The sequence below is a fragment of the Echinops telfairi genome, unplaced genomic scaffold (genome assembly GCF_000313985.2).
Source record: "Echinops telfairi isolate 266 unplaced genomic scaffold, ASM31398v2 ScPeMD7_18;HRSCAF=68, whole genome shotgun sequence".
Classification (NCBI taxonomy): Eukaryota; Metazoa; Chordata; class Mammalia; order Afrosoricida; family Tenrecidae; genus Echinops; species Echinops telfairi.
The window spans coordinates 56,037,403-56,053,785 of NW_022103915.1; the positions used below are offsets into that span (position 1 = coordinate 56,037,403).

At 45.4% G+C, this 16,383-nt stretch overlaps 1 protein-coding gene across 1 annotated transcript in view; it reads left to right on the forward strand.

Moving 5' to 3' along the window:
• NIN (ninein) overlaps positions 1-16,383 on the forward strand; it is a 105,741-nt gene that overhangs the window by 6,715 nt on the left and 82,643 nt on the right. The window contains exons 2-3 of the mRNA XM_045287638.1: positions 4,382-4,585; positions 16,114-16,195. Of these exons, the coding sequence (XP_045143573.1) occupies positions 4,403-4,585; positions 16,114-16,195 (265 nt within the window). The 5' untranslated portion in view covers positions 4,382-4,402. The remainder of the gene's footprint in view (positions 1-4,381; positions 4,586-16,113; positions 16,196-16,383) is intronic.

The window sequence follows — 16,383 nt, forward strand, 5'->3', positions numbered from 1 at the left end:
AAAAAAAAAAAAAAGAACAACACAAGAACAAAACAGAAAAACCTAATGGAAAAGAAAACATTAAACTTTATTTCTGTCATACCCTGAGCCCCAAAGCTCCTTAAGCAAAAAGAAAATGGTCTATAATCAGGGGCAGATTACCCAATAAGCAAGGTAAGCACAGGCTTACTTGTGCTTACTTACTAATCTGTAGTGAACAGTTGCACATGTTTTTCACTGTTGGAAAACACCAGCTACAGATTAGTAGTGGGTAAGCATGAGTCAGCCTGTGCCACCTTACTTACTGAGTAATTCAACTCGGTCCAGGACTGTAAATTTGAAGAGGGACCTTGGTTCGGAAGGACGGTGCTGTGGCGTTGGGGGAAAGGCAGACGGCAACCAGACCTAGAAGCAAAATCTTTGAACTGGGGGGATTGCTCACCGCAGATTACCTTATTGGGTAAACCAGCACCAGCTAGGAAGATTGACTGCCTGGGTCTAGAGAGGGAGCAAGGAAGAAAGGGGCTCAAGGAATCCAGCTTTCCTGGGCTCCAGGCTATTGAGTAGTCTGGTACTTGATACTGTTAAATTAGCTAACACACAAAGGTGGCAAGGGGTGGAGGGCACTTTGCCCATGTGACTTCAGTGGTCACGTTCATGTGTTCAGTGTGTATGCATGGTATTGAAAATTGCAGGACTTCGAGTCAGACCACCATTCAGATCTCCAGTCTTCACCCATGCGAGTGAAGCTCCAATTTCCACATCTACTTCGAAGAACTGGGAAGATGAAAGCGAGGTTGTATATGTGGAGGACGTAGCATAGGCCAAATAAAGTGCTTCTCTCAGTCTTTCTGCTTTCGTTGGACATTTTGTTGTTGTTTTCTAAAGCCTGCCTTAAAAGGTCTCGGAAGCACTGGCCATTCATTGCTGTGATTCTCATGGAAGAATATGATGCTTTTTAATCTACACAATTGCTTCCTTGTCTGTACTTGAGCTCTGACCTAGGGCGCTCCACTTCTGCTTTGTTTCTGGGGTTGCTCTGTGGTGGTGGATTGCTTGTAAGTTACCCTTCTTCAATTTGCCCCTCCTTGTAAGCCTCTGATATTTAATTGGTTGTTTTCTTAATTTGTCAACTCTCTCTGGGATTAGCCACTCTCACCTGGTCACCACTTTGAACAGCCCTTCCAGATGGACATTGTTGCTCTCATTCTATATACAAGAGGAGGTGTTGGGGGCATGTTTTCATACAGATTCTTCTCCCAGGTGACATCCTGTCACCGCAGCAGCAGCATCGATGCTGCTGAAGGCCGGGAATCCGTGGGCCTGAGGACTAGCTCCCTGAATTCCGTTTCATCGATGCCGTGTGGTATAGTTCGACAGTGGGTGTTGCTTCTGCTTCCTGGTTTTCCTCTATGGATGAAATGGCCCTTTGGAAAAGGCTGGAGGCTGAGGAGGAGTGGAGCTGCATTTCAGGAAGCTTTGTGGGCTCATTTCTAGAGCCGTTATTCAGGATAAGTTCCGGCTCAGGGACTGCCCATATGTAAGTCCGTCCATGGTGTTTACTGAGCACATCCCACGAACTTCGGAAAAGGTAGAAAAGAAATAGAAAATGTGGTCCTTGTTCGTAAAAATTTTTTGCCAAGTAAGCAGGAAAAAATTCTTGTGCATGAAGTGACTGATGAACGTTTGGGACTTAATACCAACCAGTAGAAATGCCTCGGTGCCAGGTGAGCCCTGAGAGCTTGTCACCATGGGTGACGTCTTCTGGGTGTTCACTATGAGCCTTTTTTTTAACCCCTTCAGTCAAAAGACTTTTCCTAAGCACAGGCAGTATCTTGGAATGGAGGGAGAGGACATAGAGAGATATAAAAGGAAAGAGGTTTGATCTTCCCATAGAGAGGGCAGCATCGCTTCTCACCTTCCAAGCTGTGGATGGGATCAGAACTTCTCGGTACGCTGTGACTTTTATCACCCTCTCTTTCACTGGCTGTGATGGAAACATCCTCACCCCTTAAAGTGATCTTTACAAAAGGGGATGTGTTAGAAGTCTTTCACTATTGAGGTTTTTAAACAAGGGGTATGCAAAGTCAAGCAAAAGCAGAGTCGCCTGACTTTGATGAGGCTGGTCAGATTATACAGCTCTGTGGAGAGTGGAAATCTGGGGCGTTGAGCGCCATGGCCTCACTGAAGGACCAGCACGTCTTGGAGAGTCTCAGCAGGTCTTTGTTGCGGGTTAACGGGTGTCTCTGAGTGAACGAATCTCATTCGCTCCACCCTGGCCTTGTCTAAATTCCTAACTCTCTCGCTTTGCACAGCACCTTGGTGCTGCTTCTCGGATGCTTTGGTGTTTATATAGCACTCTCAGCATATTTTGCAAACATTTACATGGTGATTAGTTAACCCAGCAGACCAACCCTGGGAAGCCAGCCAGAGCCAGCAGCACCTTCGTAATAAAGAAGCAGATAATGAGGCGGAGAAAGGACCGGTCCAAGGTGAGGATCCTGCACCAAATTGTGCCGCTTCCCTGTAATGGTGACCGCAGCACATGTCTGGTTTCATGGCAAAGCTGTTGGGCTTACTCCTCTGAATCCACCTTGGTTTGATGAAGCCCTTGGGAAGGCCATGGCACTGTGTGGGCCTGTCATGTAAAGAGTTGTCTAGAGGAAGAAAACAAATGCTACTTATTAGAACAGCTTTGTTTTGTTTGTTTGCTTTTTAAATCATTTTATTGGCTCTTACAGCTCTTATCCCAAGCCATCCATCCATCCATCCATTGTGTCAGACACATTTGTACATATGTTGCCATCATTTTCAAACCATTTTCTTTCTACTTGAGTCCTTGGTATCAGCTCATTTCCCATCCCCTTCCTCCCTCATGAGCTCTTGATAATTTATAATTTTTTTTTTCATGTCTTACACTGATCGCTGTCTCCCATCACCCACTTTTCTGTTGTTCGTCTCCCTGGGAGGGGCTTATATGTCGATCGTTGTGATTGGTTAGAACAGCTTTGTTGTGGCGAGCTCTGTGATGTGCAGTTCTGTGTCCAGGCTCTTAGTTCCCATGTTTCCATGTTGTCATGACCTGCTCTGTGGAGCATCACTTCTCAGTTGGAGAGTTTTCTGACCTAGGGCTTGGTTCAGGGAGGAGCACTGCTTCCTGTAAGTTAAGAGCCTGTGCTAGCAGCCTTGTGTCAGATGACTGAGTCACTATCTCAAGGGTATGTATTCTGTTTGGCATCTGTTGCATCATGGTGAAAGGTGCCCCCTGAAATGAATCGTCAGGCTTTGACCAAAAGACCTGGTGCTTTAGAACTGAACTCTCTGTAAAGGGCATGGGCACACACACACACTCTTATTTTAAAAATAAAGCATGAAGTGCTTGGAATTTTGTGATGTCTACTTTCAGCAAAAACGTTGCTGAGAATTTTTGATGATTTCATGTTAACAAAATGGAAAACCGAGGCTGGGGTGGGTCGGGGAGTCGGGAGGTAGACTAGCCAGGTGTAAAGGAGGGCTGAGACGGTCTGCATTGGTACCAGGCAATCTATGCTCCTTCTGGCCTCATTGTCTGGAAGGTCGGAGGAGTGTTTTCCCTTTTCTCTAGGCAACGAAGCATTACCTAAGACTCCCGGGGCCTCCCGTGAGCTTGAGGGAATACTCTTCCTGTCACACCTCACGTAATTGCACCAAGGAAGCTAATTGAGTTGCTTTTTGAGGAACTCCTGTGAAAGGTGTCTGGTCTCATGTAAACAGGGAGGTGGTTTTGCATCAAAGGTGCTTATCCAGTGCCTCTTGCTGCAGCTTTCTTGTGTAAATGGGGGTGGGGGGCATCTAGTCTGGGCCGAAGAAAGTAGAAAGCAAGTATCTGCCAAGCCTCAGATAGGTTGTAGCATCTGGGCAGGCCCTCCGGAGCGCCCTGCCTTGAACAGAGGCTCTGGCAGCACAGCCGACTGGCACTAAGGATCAGTTCATTTGAACGGTCAGTTCTCTTTCTTGACGTCCGGGGCCAGATGAGTTGAGGGGAAGATTGCTCCCAGCTGTGCCTTGTGTACATTGGCCTTCCGAGGGCCTGGCACCAGGAGGGTGTCTGCCTACTTCTGAAGAACAAGCATCTCCCTGAGTCCTTCATCCTGGTGACTAAACTCTCCCCTACCTGTGACTGCATTGTGAGTGTGCCCCGGAGTGAGAGCGTGGGGAGCTCCACCTGCCGGGGCTGAGTCGGGGAGGGCAGGGAGCAGGCCTGCCAGGTTACTTCTTGTGCTGGTCCTTCGGAAGGCCAACACTGACCAGCTCTTGGGCGACCAGGCACCATCAGGGGCCCGGAGGAGGGGAGGGTGTGCCAAGAGGTGGCTGCAGGAGGATTGGCATGCCACAACCTGTCCTTGTCTCCCGCCCTGCACAGGTGAGCGCGGTGGGCTATGGGATGGATGAGGTGGAGCAAGACCAGCATGAGGCCCGACTCAAGGAGCTGTTCGACAGTTTTGACACGACGGGCACCGGGTCCCTGGGACAGGAGGAGCTCACCGACCTCTGCCACATGTTGAGCTTGGAGGAGGTGGCCCCGGTGTTGCAGGAGACGCTGCTTCAGGACAACCTCTTGGGCAGGGTAAGGACTGGGGAAGAAGGGCGGGGGGCAGTAGGGAGCCGCTTCTGTTGGGGTGCTGGAGTGGGGTCTACCACATGGGCTGCAACTTGCTTCTATCATCCTGACTGTGTGTGGTGCCTGGTACAAATGTGAATGTCGTGGGCGGGACCCCGTGCTGCAGTTTGCTCTGAGCATCTTGGAGAGGGACAAGGGCCTCACCAGGCAGCCTGCCAACATTTCCTGAGAGCTCAGGAGGAAGCGAGGCTCTAAATCCGCAGCGGTGTGTCTCACCTTCTCTGTGGGTCATTTGATGGACTCCCCATCCGTCCGTCGTTGGAGGGAGGGTTAGGACTGTCATGGGAGAGAGGGGAAATGTGGCAAGAAAACTGCTATTCACGGAACCGTGGGCTTCTGTTGGGACATTTCCTCCTGTTAAAGCCGTTTCTGTGTTTCTGGGGTGAAGTATTCATTAAACCCTCTTCCGCAGAAGTAAGGCAGGAGGGTAAGTGAGCTCAGCATGGTCTTACTTCCAGCAGGGGTGGGCATGTGGCCTAAGGGTCACTTCTGTGCCTGACCGCAGCCACGCTCTCCCCCTCGCTGAGCAGGAGGGAGAGAAGGGCTGTCTGGTCGCTTGCTGATAGTGGGATCGTCTCTGTTCTCATAAGGATCACTGTTAGTAGACTGTGCTGGGCTTGGGGTTTCCCGTTACTGGTTTTGAATTGAGGGGAGAGGGGAGAAGGACAGTCCTTTCTGAACCCCGTCACTGTGTCTTTGCTGACACTCTGTGGATAGTGGGTTTATCAAGTGCAAGTTGAGGAAAAGCAGCCCTGGAGCATAAGTTTGTTCCAGTAACTGAACTTCCTGTTCTTTCATTTTATGTTCAATCTCTTCCTTGAAAAGATTGCTGGGCGGCCTCAGGTCCAGTATGGTGCATTAGCTCTCTAACCTGCCACTGCACAAGCTATTGTTTTGAAATTAAGGTCCACAGAATGGAATCCCTGGGAGCTCGATCCTATGAACCTGGTGTTAAATAGGGCTGTTACCTTATTTCAAAGACAAAACAAAGGTGAAGTGCGCAAAGGTAGAGACCACAGTTTGTGACTTTGGAGTGGATGAGCTGCCCAGGAACACACATACCCGCAGCCATCGATCGAGTCTGACACTTTTTGACATCCTCGGACAGACAGCTGTTCCGAGCGGTTTCTGAGACATCTGTGCGTTTCACTTTTTCTGCCAACCTCAGTGGGAGCAGACAGCCTTGTCCTACTTCTATTGAGTGGCCGGTGGTTTTGAACAGCTGCCCTTCCAGTTAGGACCCCACCACTTAGCCCACCTTGGGAATGCACAGGGTCCCTATAACATTCTAAAAAATATTAATTAGGAAGGAACTGAGGGCGTTAGGAAGAGCAGGCCATTAGTTCCTTGCAGTAAGACACCCAGATGGCTTAGCGTTCGACCTCAGTCTCCAGTGCTGTGGGGAGAGAAAGCCCTGTGTTCCCAGCCTGGCGTTGGGCACCTCGGGCCGCTGGTGTCTGAGGAAGGGTAGCAAGCTCACAAAGCTGGGCTCACAGAAGCTCACGGTTTGTTTCCATGGAAGGTTGTCTGAGGATCAGTGTGGCTATGGACTCCCCTGCTGTAAACAGACCGCACCTTGGCAGCAGGTGAACTCTCCAGATGTTGCACGTCTTGGCCCTTAGGTGACAGACTAAAACCGGGGAACCGTTATCGATTGATTTCTTAATGACCTGACACCGCCAGCCTGCTTCTTACATTTCTGTTTGCCTGTGAATAATGAATACCTAAGTGGGCCATAGCATGATATTGACTTGGTGAACCAGTGATAAAAGTTAAATAGATGTGTGCATATTGATTGCTTGTGGGAAATCTCTGGCGGTTGTCTTGAGAACAGGGGCTGGCATGAATTAATGCACTAAGTAGTTAAATTTGCATTTTTTATGAAGCTGAATTATTCTGCTCAGATGATTGCATAAATGTGGCCATATGCTGTTATGATTCTGTATACAGGCTATTGCTTTAACTCACAAGGAGGAAACTCCTTGGAATTTGCTAGAGGAACTCAAGTTGTGAGCACCTTGCTGGTGTATTTGGTGGAGAAAGGTAAGCTTTAGAATAACTCATTCTTAAGGCTAGCCATCTTCTCTTCAGAAAGTCCAAGGGGGCTTCAAAAAGTTCATCAAAGAATTTCATTATCTTTTCATTCTGTTTTTCTGTGAACTGTTTGAAGCCCCTTCATATTTATAGAAAGAGTTATAGCAGCAATTTTGTTTAATTTACCCAGGGCTCAAGCAGAAAGAAAATGTTTTGAAAAGGATGATGGTAAAATGTACAAATGTGCTTGATTTAATGGTTATATGGATTGTTATAAGAGCTATAAGAGCCCCCAATAAAATGATTTATTAAAAAAATAAAAAGGAGAAAGGTAGTAATGACAAATTAAATATATATTCATCCATCCATTAATTCCACAAATATGTATTCAGTGTGTCCTGTGTAAAGGGAATTCTGCCAGCCTTAGAGTGAGTGTAACTTATTTATATTTCACTGTAAACTCAATTTTTTTATTAAATTGTCTTTTAGATGCATTAGTATCCTTCAGCTCCTGGATATTTGTTGTGGCTATAACTGGGTCTTTTAAGTCTTGTGTGCCTTGACTTTTGCTTTTCAAATCTTAAAAGAGTATATGCTTTAAAAACAAACAAACAAAAAAACTCCCAAACGACCTATTTTGGAATTGGATTGAATTAATATTTTTTCCTGAAAAGCAAAAGGAGAAAAGAAAAAGCATTGTCCCCCACAACTTAAAAGAAAAATACCTATTTCATGTGAAAACCAATCTTCAATAACTTGTTCACCTTTTAAAAGCCTAATGTTTCTTTAGACTGTTATTAAGAAAAGTAACCTACATTGATTCGCCCTTTTCATGCCTTTTACTAATAGGCCATATCTCCCCCAAATCATGCTTCCATTCATCTGACTGTACGTGCTTTCTAACTTGAAGCCATAGTTCCTTAGCACATTGTTACTATGCAAGTGTTTGAAATGCCTCCTGTGTAACCACAGTTGAATCTGAAGTAGTGACGGTGATTTTTCTGATTCCCATGTTGGCCTTGTGACTCCGTTACAAAAATCCCCTTTGGGATTGACTTGAAGTAAGAATCTGTGGTGTTCCTCATTTGTAGACCAGAAGACCTGATTAGGAGCCTGTGAGATTTGCTTCTACCTTATTTTAACAACTGTTGTCAAATGCACTGCAAAACTTAAGGGTACAGTCTTGAGCCTCAGAGGTGTTCAGTGTGACAGGAAGCAAGGGAAGAGGGAGGAGCTATTGAGAGGCTCTGTACTCTTCACAGGAGGTGGGGCCAAAGCTAAGTAGCCGCCTCTGTGCCCACTTTCTTTCCCTGGTGATGTCTCCTTAGCCGGAGAAGATGAAGAAAAGGTCGGGAGGGCTCGTTGGTTTGCTCAGATATTTCACTGACACTCTGATGAGGGACTTCTTGTCTTGATGGAGGGAATGCAAAGGTCTCTGGTGTCCTTCCACAGTTTGGAGACTTCAGGATTCTACTGTTTGGAGGAGAGAAACCAGAACCGCAAGAGCAGTGGTGACTTGTTCAAAGGCAGACAGCTGGCTTGAGGCGGCTTCTCACTCCCCGTGATCATTCCCTGTGTTTGAATCCACAACCTCTTCAAATTCCAGATATACCTAAACCTATCTCATCTTCTCCCCTGCCCCTAAGCCCCTTTCTTCTGATTAAGAAAGCATGCTGTTAGAGCACAGCCTTTGAAGTTAGACCTACAGAGCAGTAAGACTGCCATTCTGTAGCCGTCTGACTTTGGCATATTCTCTTAAATACACTGAGTCTCCGTACTCTAGGAAGATTGCACCCTCCTTGCAAGGCTGTGATGAGGGCAACTGCAAGTGTGGGTCTCAAAGGTATCATAGTGTTTCATGGGGTCTGGCACACAGTTCACTGCTGTGTCTTGCTGTCTGACCCACTCCTTGCCCCTTAAATACCCAGAGTGGGTCTTTAATAAGTGATGACTTCCCAGTAATGATTTTCTAAGAAAGCCTGTTAAAGCAGAGTAGAGATTTGCTAAAAGCTTCATTGTGAAGCTGTGAGTCCCTTCCATTTATATCTATAGGGCAGAGTTTCTTGGCCCAGCCTTTGATCACAGCTTTATATCCTGAAATGTCTCTTAACAGTACACGATAAAAGCCTATCTTTTAAAAATAGCCTTTGTTGTGCTCCATGCCATCCATAGTAGAGACTACTAAGATACAGTAATCCTTTTTTTTTTCATATAAAATATCTCACAACTATGCCTTTAATTATGGAATTACATCTCTTTGTTAGTATATGTCATTTCTGTTTACATGATATCATAAACATTACTCTCCTGTACATTGACCATATAGCTAGGCCCTTTTCTGGGTCTATATTTTCACATCTGTTCCAACTAACACTTAATGTTTTGAATGAGCTTTAAGATCTTTGTATTAATAGGATGTAACTATAAAATTGATTAAGCCTAGTTACATAGGCCTTTATCTTGTTTAATAGACTCACCTTTTTGAACATTGGCATGAGTTTTCCCACCTGGGGCCTGTGTAAATTATTGCCTGTGCACATGAGGAAACGATATGATTGATCTCTTGATTGCATGAGGTGCTTTGATGCAATGTCTGGTTCCTCGTTCTCCCAAGGGGGTGAGAGTGAGGGGGGGGGATTGTGGGGTGTGTGTGTGTGTGTGTGTTTTGAAATAGCATTGGTTTCTTCTGTGGCACTTAAAATTCTTGCTTCCAGAAAGTGAGCTGTGTGTGTGTTTAAAGCATGAATATGACATGTGGAGAGGAGAAGAGATGAGGCAAGTTTCTATTCAGTGATGGAGACACATGACAAATAATATCAGACTTGACTAGTCTTCTGTTAACTGAGTTTAAATGTCATGTGTGTTTTTAGTCAGTCATGTAGTTTTCCCAGTGCCTCAGACTGCCCTTTGAGGCATGTAGGGGACCGGAACGCTTAGAGAATGAATGGCAGCAATTATTATTCAAATGAAGATGGTGCCAAGCTGGGTGTGCAGTGCAAGCAGCAGCCTCGTGTTACCTTGTGAGCGTTAATTGCATTGTACGTTTGTGAAGCTCGCTAAGCTTGAAGTGATACAATAGTAAAGCTCCCTGAGAGGAAAGAAAGGGTACTTTAAAATTCCAGTTAGTGAACTTTCTGAGCCTGCTGATGCCGAAACGCGTCTCTGCACAGTACAGGGCATTTATGAGCGTGTTTTGGTTCTGGGTCGGGTCCTAAGGGGCTTCTCCACCACATCAGTATTCATGAGCACTGCTGGGAAATAGCAGTCACCTGCCTCCATTAGAGAACTATCTTCTAGAAAGATGTCGAATTTACTGTGTTCAGTGCAGGGTCTAGTGCCTGCGTGCTCCTGCAAGAAGAAAAATACAGATCTACGTTAGGCTTAAAGTGACTTTCGTTGTTTTGCTCAGCTGGCGAGGCTTTTGCTACTGTTGTTATGATTTATTATTTTGGTGGAGAAATTAGCTAGATAGATATTGTTGGATTATGAAGAATGATACCCTCCCCTCCCCGAGTTAATGATCATGTTGAGTATTGTTTTATTGTGGGGGAAAGATCTATGTAACACATAGTAATATATCAATTTTTACATGCAGAATTTAGTGGCATGGGTTTTGTCCATCATGTGCAACCATCACTGCCATCGTGTCTAGTCTTTGGGGGGTTACTTTTTCCTTCCGATTGTGACTTCTGTGACATAGCCACTTGGAAGCCTTGAACCTCAGAGCATGCAGATGTCATCAAACTGGTCCCACCTTCCTCCTCCCAGCCAAGAGAGAGACTGAGAAATGTTTGCCTACCAGAGGTCCCTACCAGCTTGCTTTTAATCTCTCTGAAGGCACCTACTGTGTTTGATTTGTTGTTGTTGTAAAGCGGCATCGAGTCCGTCCCAACCCATAGCAATCCTCTGGACAACAGAACAAAACACTGCCAGGTCGGTCCTGTGCCAGCCTCACAGTTGTTCCTCTGCTGAGCCCACCGTTGCAGCCACGGTGTCAATCCATCTCGTTGAAGGCCTTCCTCTTTTTTGCTGCCCCTCCGCTTTACCAAGCATGATGTCCTCCACTAGGGACTGGTCTCACCTGACAATATGCCCCAAATATGTGAGACTTCTTGCCATCCTTGCCTCTAAGGAGCATTCTGGCTATATTACCCCCATTCGACTTTACAGTTCCAACAGAATTTCCTCCTTTCTTCTCCACTTTGGTCTTCTGCTGTCCAGAACTGAAAGCTGATCACCTCCGTGAGGACAGAGGTTATGGGTCTTTCACTGTGGGTGCTCCGGTTGATGCCTTTATAGCTGTGGCATTATCCTGGGAGGTCAGCGCACGAGTGAGGCTGGTTTAGGGAAGGCAAGTCTGTGTCCATCGCTCTAGGACACACCGCCTTGACAACACACTTGGCCTCCCTGAAACCCCCTTCTGTCAGTTCTAAAGAAGCAGACTTGCCTGACCTGTCTCATAGGGGTACTGGAAGATTCAAATGTACAAGAAAGAATGAGGCTACAATAACACCCCTGTCCATCGCTTATTATTCAAGTCAATATTAAAGCAATTTTTTCTCAGTCTCTTAGCCCATGTACCGGCAAACTTAAAAAAAACAAAACCGTAGTGGACTGCAACTTTTTAAAAAGTGTTCTTGTATCAATGAATATATTTCTAGCTAGGTTGTTCTTGGTCACACAGGATCTTGATTCCTTACTCTTCTCTATTATCAAAAAGCGATAACCTCAAGATTAAGTTAGCAACACCAGAGCCTTGCCCCAACACTAAATGGCACCCAGGATTTTTGACTGTTGAGTGCATATGCTTTTTTTATCATCATTCTCATCTTTTAACACTTGACAATGCTTTTAAAAGGTGTAATGCTTTTGAAGTATTAAAAAAGCTATTCTTGGTTTTTGTTTTGGGAGACATGTTTAATGTTCCGTCTACCCCACTGTGTCAACCATTACTTCTTATACTAACCTTGGAGTCCCTGTCTTTTCTGTGCTGCTCCTCCTCTGTCGCTGAAGTATCGTACTTGGAGCATACCCTGCCCAAGCCGAGTAAGAGCAAGGAGACCCTGAGTGAGTTCCTTGGCATTTTGCTCGGAGTAGAGCACGTGGCTTCACAAGACATACCTCAGCTTCCACCACTGCCGATTGTATGGCTGCCTGGCCTGCTCTGGATAGATGAGGTTGTGAGATCAGAAATGTCCATAGATGTGAAGTTTCTACTCTTTCAAAAGGTTGTACATTTGGTATGTGCCCTAGTGGAGGGATGCCTAGGTCTCATAGAAGCTGAATAGAATTGAGCTCTAGACATAGGCATCTTGGTCATTTTTTCAGAAGTGGGTAAACTGGAGTTACACCCACCCTTCATGGCTAAAATTTACTAGATTGAGCTGTGTCAGAACCAGATTCACAGGAGGGACTCTTTGCAATTACTTCTACCAAAATATTTATCTTCAGAAGACCCAATGGAGACCCACAGGGTCAAGTGTGGATGATGTGGATTCTATAGACAGTGCCCCCTGTTGGACCAGGAGCTTCTCACTGTGTCACTCAACTCTGGCAAGGGAGACTGAGCTTCCTTTCCGTTCCAGCCCCTCGCAGCCCAAGGGAGAGGAGGAACCCAGGCTTTCAGAGTCCCCGAATACAGCAAGCTGGACCCATTTCCCGGCTGCTGGGCAATGGGGGTGTTAGACTGCTTCACCACGTGGTTGACAGTTCACACCTACCTTCCGCTCCGTAGGAGAGAGATAAGGCTGTCTGTTCCTGTAAAGGTGTGCAGCCTCGGAAACCTTGTAAAGGGTCACTATGATTTGGAATCGACTAGATGGCCGTGGTTTGGGTTTGGTGGGTAGGTAACCATGCAACTTCAGGGGGAGATACCTGTTCCAGACTTTCTTCCTCCCATCCCGCCAATCCCATGTTTTGGTCTTTTTGGTCACTCCCATGGCTAGTTGCTTTGCTCGAAAAGATGGCCGAGTTTTTCAGTTTGCCATCTGTGACAGGTGTGGCACTGGCTGCCCCCATTTCCGTTGTTGTTAGGTGCTATCAAGAAGGCGCTGACCTGTATATCACAGAGTGGAACTAGTAGTCATTCCTTTCTCTGAGCCCGCTGTCGCACCCACTGTGGGAAACCATGAGCCTACCAGCCAGAGAAAGGGATCTTCCAGCACCAGACCGGACAGTGTTCTGTTGTTATTCGGAAGGCTTCCATTACTGATTTTCCGAAGCATGCCCTGGATGCTCAACTGAACCCTGACCATGGTGGCGCATTTAAGATACTGGTGACGTAGCTTCAGGCATCATAGTAACACACAAGCTACCATCGTACAACAAAGTAACAAATGGGTGGTGGCCCATTACCAGGCCTGATGCTATTATCAACTACCAAGTTCCCGGTCTCTGTTCAATTCCAGGGCACTGAGGAGGTGATGTGTAAATAGCACGTCCAGCGGACGAGTTACATTTGAGTTGACTCTATCTCATGGTGACCACATGTGTGTCCGAGTAAAAACATGCTCCCGAGGGTTTTTGATGGCTGCATTTTCAGAAGCAGATCACCAGGCCTTTCTTTGAAGATGTCTTTAGGTGGACTTGAACCTCCAACTTTTCATTTAGCAGCCAAATGTGTTAGCTCTTTGCACCACCCATGAACTCCGGAAATAAGAACATTCATGGAATGGTATTATCCCAGTACCTGAATCACTGTTACATTTCCCAAGGGCATGTGCTCCCTGGAGACATGGAAGAGTTTAAGCATTGGGTGGGTAGCTGCAAGGTCAGTAATTTGAACCCCCCAGTCGCTCTGCAGGAGAAAGATGAGGCTGTCTTCTCCCAGAATGATGAGCAGACTCAGAAACCCCAGGGAGCAGTTCTACTTTGTCCTACAGGGCTGTGTGAGCCAGAATTGACCTGATGGCAGTGACATTGGCTTTGGTTGTTTCCGTTCTATAGCATCATGACCTAGGACAGTGCCTGGCACAAAGCAGGTACCCAAACAATATTTGTTGATTGAATACTAAGCCTCAGTTGTTAGCTATTCCTTTTCACAGATCAACAAACAAAAGCTTGAAGAAGTTCCTGAAATGTAGCCAAAATTGCACCAGGAAATAAGCGGCCGAGTCAGGATTAGAAGCTAGACAGACCTAGTCCAGAGCACAAACTCTTAGCCCCACTCCCAACCCCACCCCCCACCCCCCACCCCCCACACTGCCTTTTCTGAGCATAAAGAATGCCTTTGGTAAGGAGTAGTAGACCTCAGTTAAGTCTCTGCATTTGAGGGGAAGAAGCAGTTGGGTGTGTGGTGTTTGTGAACTGGCAGGTTAGAGAGGTGGCCTTGCCCCGGTGCCTGCAGTCCATCCATCCCTGACGCCAGAACCATAGTAGGGCCTGCCAGTCACCACTCTCCCCTACGTCCCAGCCAGTCGTCAGCTGTGAAGCCTAATTAGCACTGCCTGCACGGAACACTTTTAACCCTTTCATCGACCATAGCGCCCTAGCCCCTCTGTTCCCATCCTCCCTCCACAGACTTGTGCTCTGGCACCATAGAGCATGTTGATTTTTTAAAGAAATAGGATTTTGCTTAGGAACGTCAATTAATCAAGACTAATGTGGTAGAGCCATCATAGTTACTTAGGGCATATTACAGGCATATACAATTTTATGACTTATGAATCTTAATGCTTTCCCATTTTTGTTGTTTGTTTGATTTGCCTGAATAAAAAATTATGAAAGGGCTTCAAAAGATTCATGGAAAAATTCCATTTTCTTTTCATTCAATTTTCCAAAAACTTTTTGAAGCCCCTTCATTTATAATCCCTGCTCCATTGTTTAGATAAAGGCTTATTGCCTTTCCAAATTTAATTCACAGGTGGTTTTTATCTGTCAGCTCTATTTATAGAGTCACTGAAAGTTAAAATCTCCTTAGCAGCCATGGGTTTGGGCTTTGGGGTTTCTTATTTAAATGTTTAGGCAGTATTTTGTGATGTCTTCCAAGGAGACACAAAGCGGTGGAAATTTTACACATTTGCCAACTTTGTTTTAAATCCGTTAGCATGGTTCTATGTAGAGAGGTAACTACTGAATTAGAACTGTAGTGGGGGCAAAAGATATCTTCCTCCTGTTCTATGGTAACATCACCAAAAACTCAAGATTATAGAAAAATATACTTGGCCATTAAGAAAGCTGTTTTACCATTAAATGAAAATAACACCCCAGTTCCATCCAAGTACTTATTAAATTAAATCAGTCGAGACAGTTTTATTTTTAAGAATTCTTGAAAATGCTTCCCACGACTCCCTTTTCCTTTGTGTTTGCTGTTGGTTTTTGCGTGTTTATAGAATCACAGGCTGATGGGGTTTGGGAGATAAATATTGAATGCCTGCCTGCGGCAAGCCTATGTTCACCCTCAGATGACACCGTATTCCTTGTAGATGAACGCATCTGCGGCACACTGCTCTGTGGTTTGTTTACTTGAGAAGGTCTCCCTGACGTCTTACCTAGCATCTTTTTCTTCTGTTTTTTTTTTTTTTAGTGAAAGGAGTGAAAGAGATTTTTTTTAAGTGAAAGAGTTCAAAATGTATTTTTCCCCCCAAGTTCATAAAGATGGTTTTTGTCTATAACATTTTACTTCAGGGGTTGAATAAATATTGATATTTATGTTAGTGTTTTTAACACAAAGTATCAAGGTATCACCTACATAGTTTTCGTACTATTAAGAAATTAAAGGCCCCCTTGCAGAGGGGTCTCGGGGAGGAGATGAGCCAGTCAGTGTGCGATGTAACAACGATGAGAAATACAACTTTCCTCTAGTTCCTAAATGTTTCCTCCCCGCTCCCACTACCATGACGTGAATTCGACCTTGCAAGTCTGGCTAGACCAGAGGATGTACACTGGTACAGATAAGAACTGGAAATACAGGGAATCCAGGGTGGATGAGCCCTACAGGACCAGTGGTGTGAATGGCGAAACAGGGAGGGTAAAGGGAGAATGGGTAGGAAAGAGGGAACCAATTACAAGGAACTGTGTGTGACCTCCACCCTGGGGGACAAACAACCGAAAAGTGGGTGAAGGGAGACGTCGGACAGGGCAAGATATGACAAAATACCAATTTATAAACTATCAAGGGCTCATGAGGGAGCGGGGAGCGGGGAGGGAGGGGAAAAATGAGGACCTAATGTCGGGGGTTTAAGTGGAGAGAAATGTTTTGAGAATGATGTACAAATGCGCTTTACACAATTGATGTGTGTATGGATTGCGATAACAGTTGTATGAGCCCCTAATAAAATGTTTAAAAAAAAAAAAAGAAATTAAGGGAAAATAAAAATCAAAGAAGCAGGGTATGACTCGTTTCAAGATTGTCAGCATTTGAGCAAATGGTTCTGGTAACTGGATTTGCATTCTTAAAGCTAAGGAAATGATTTAAAATTTATTTTTAAATTTATTTTTAGGTACATTTTGATCAGTTTAAAGAAGCGCTAATACTTATCTTGTCTAGAACGCTGTCAGATGAAGAACACTTTGAAGAGCCAGGTAAGGAGACCGACTTCTCTGTGTTCACCTATAAAACTTTCCCAGGGAAGAGTCCGGCATCCTGGAAGCTTCTCTATGAATCCCTGGGTGGGGGGTGGGGGTGGGGGTGTCTATCTTTCATAGACTGAATAGTTTTTGTTTTGATTTGTTTCAGTGACTATTCTTTTGATATCATCATCAAAGCCTTG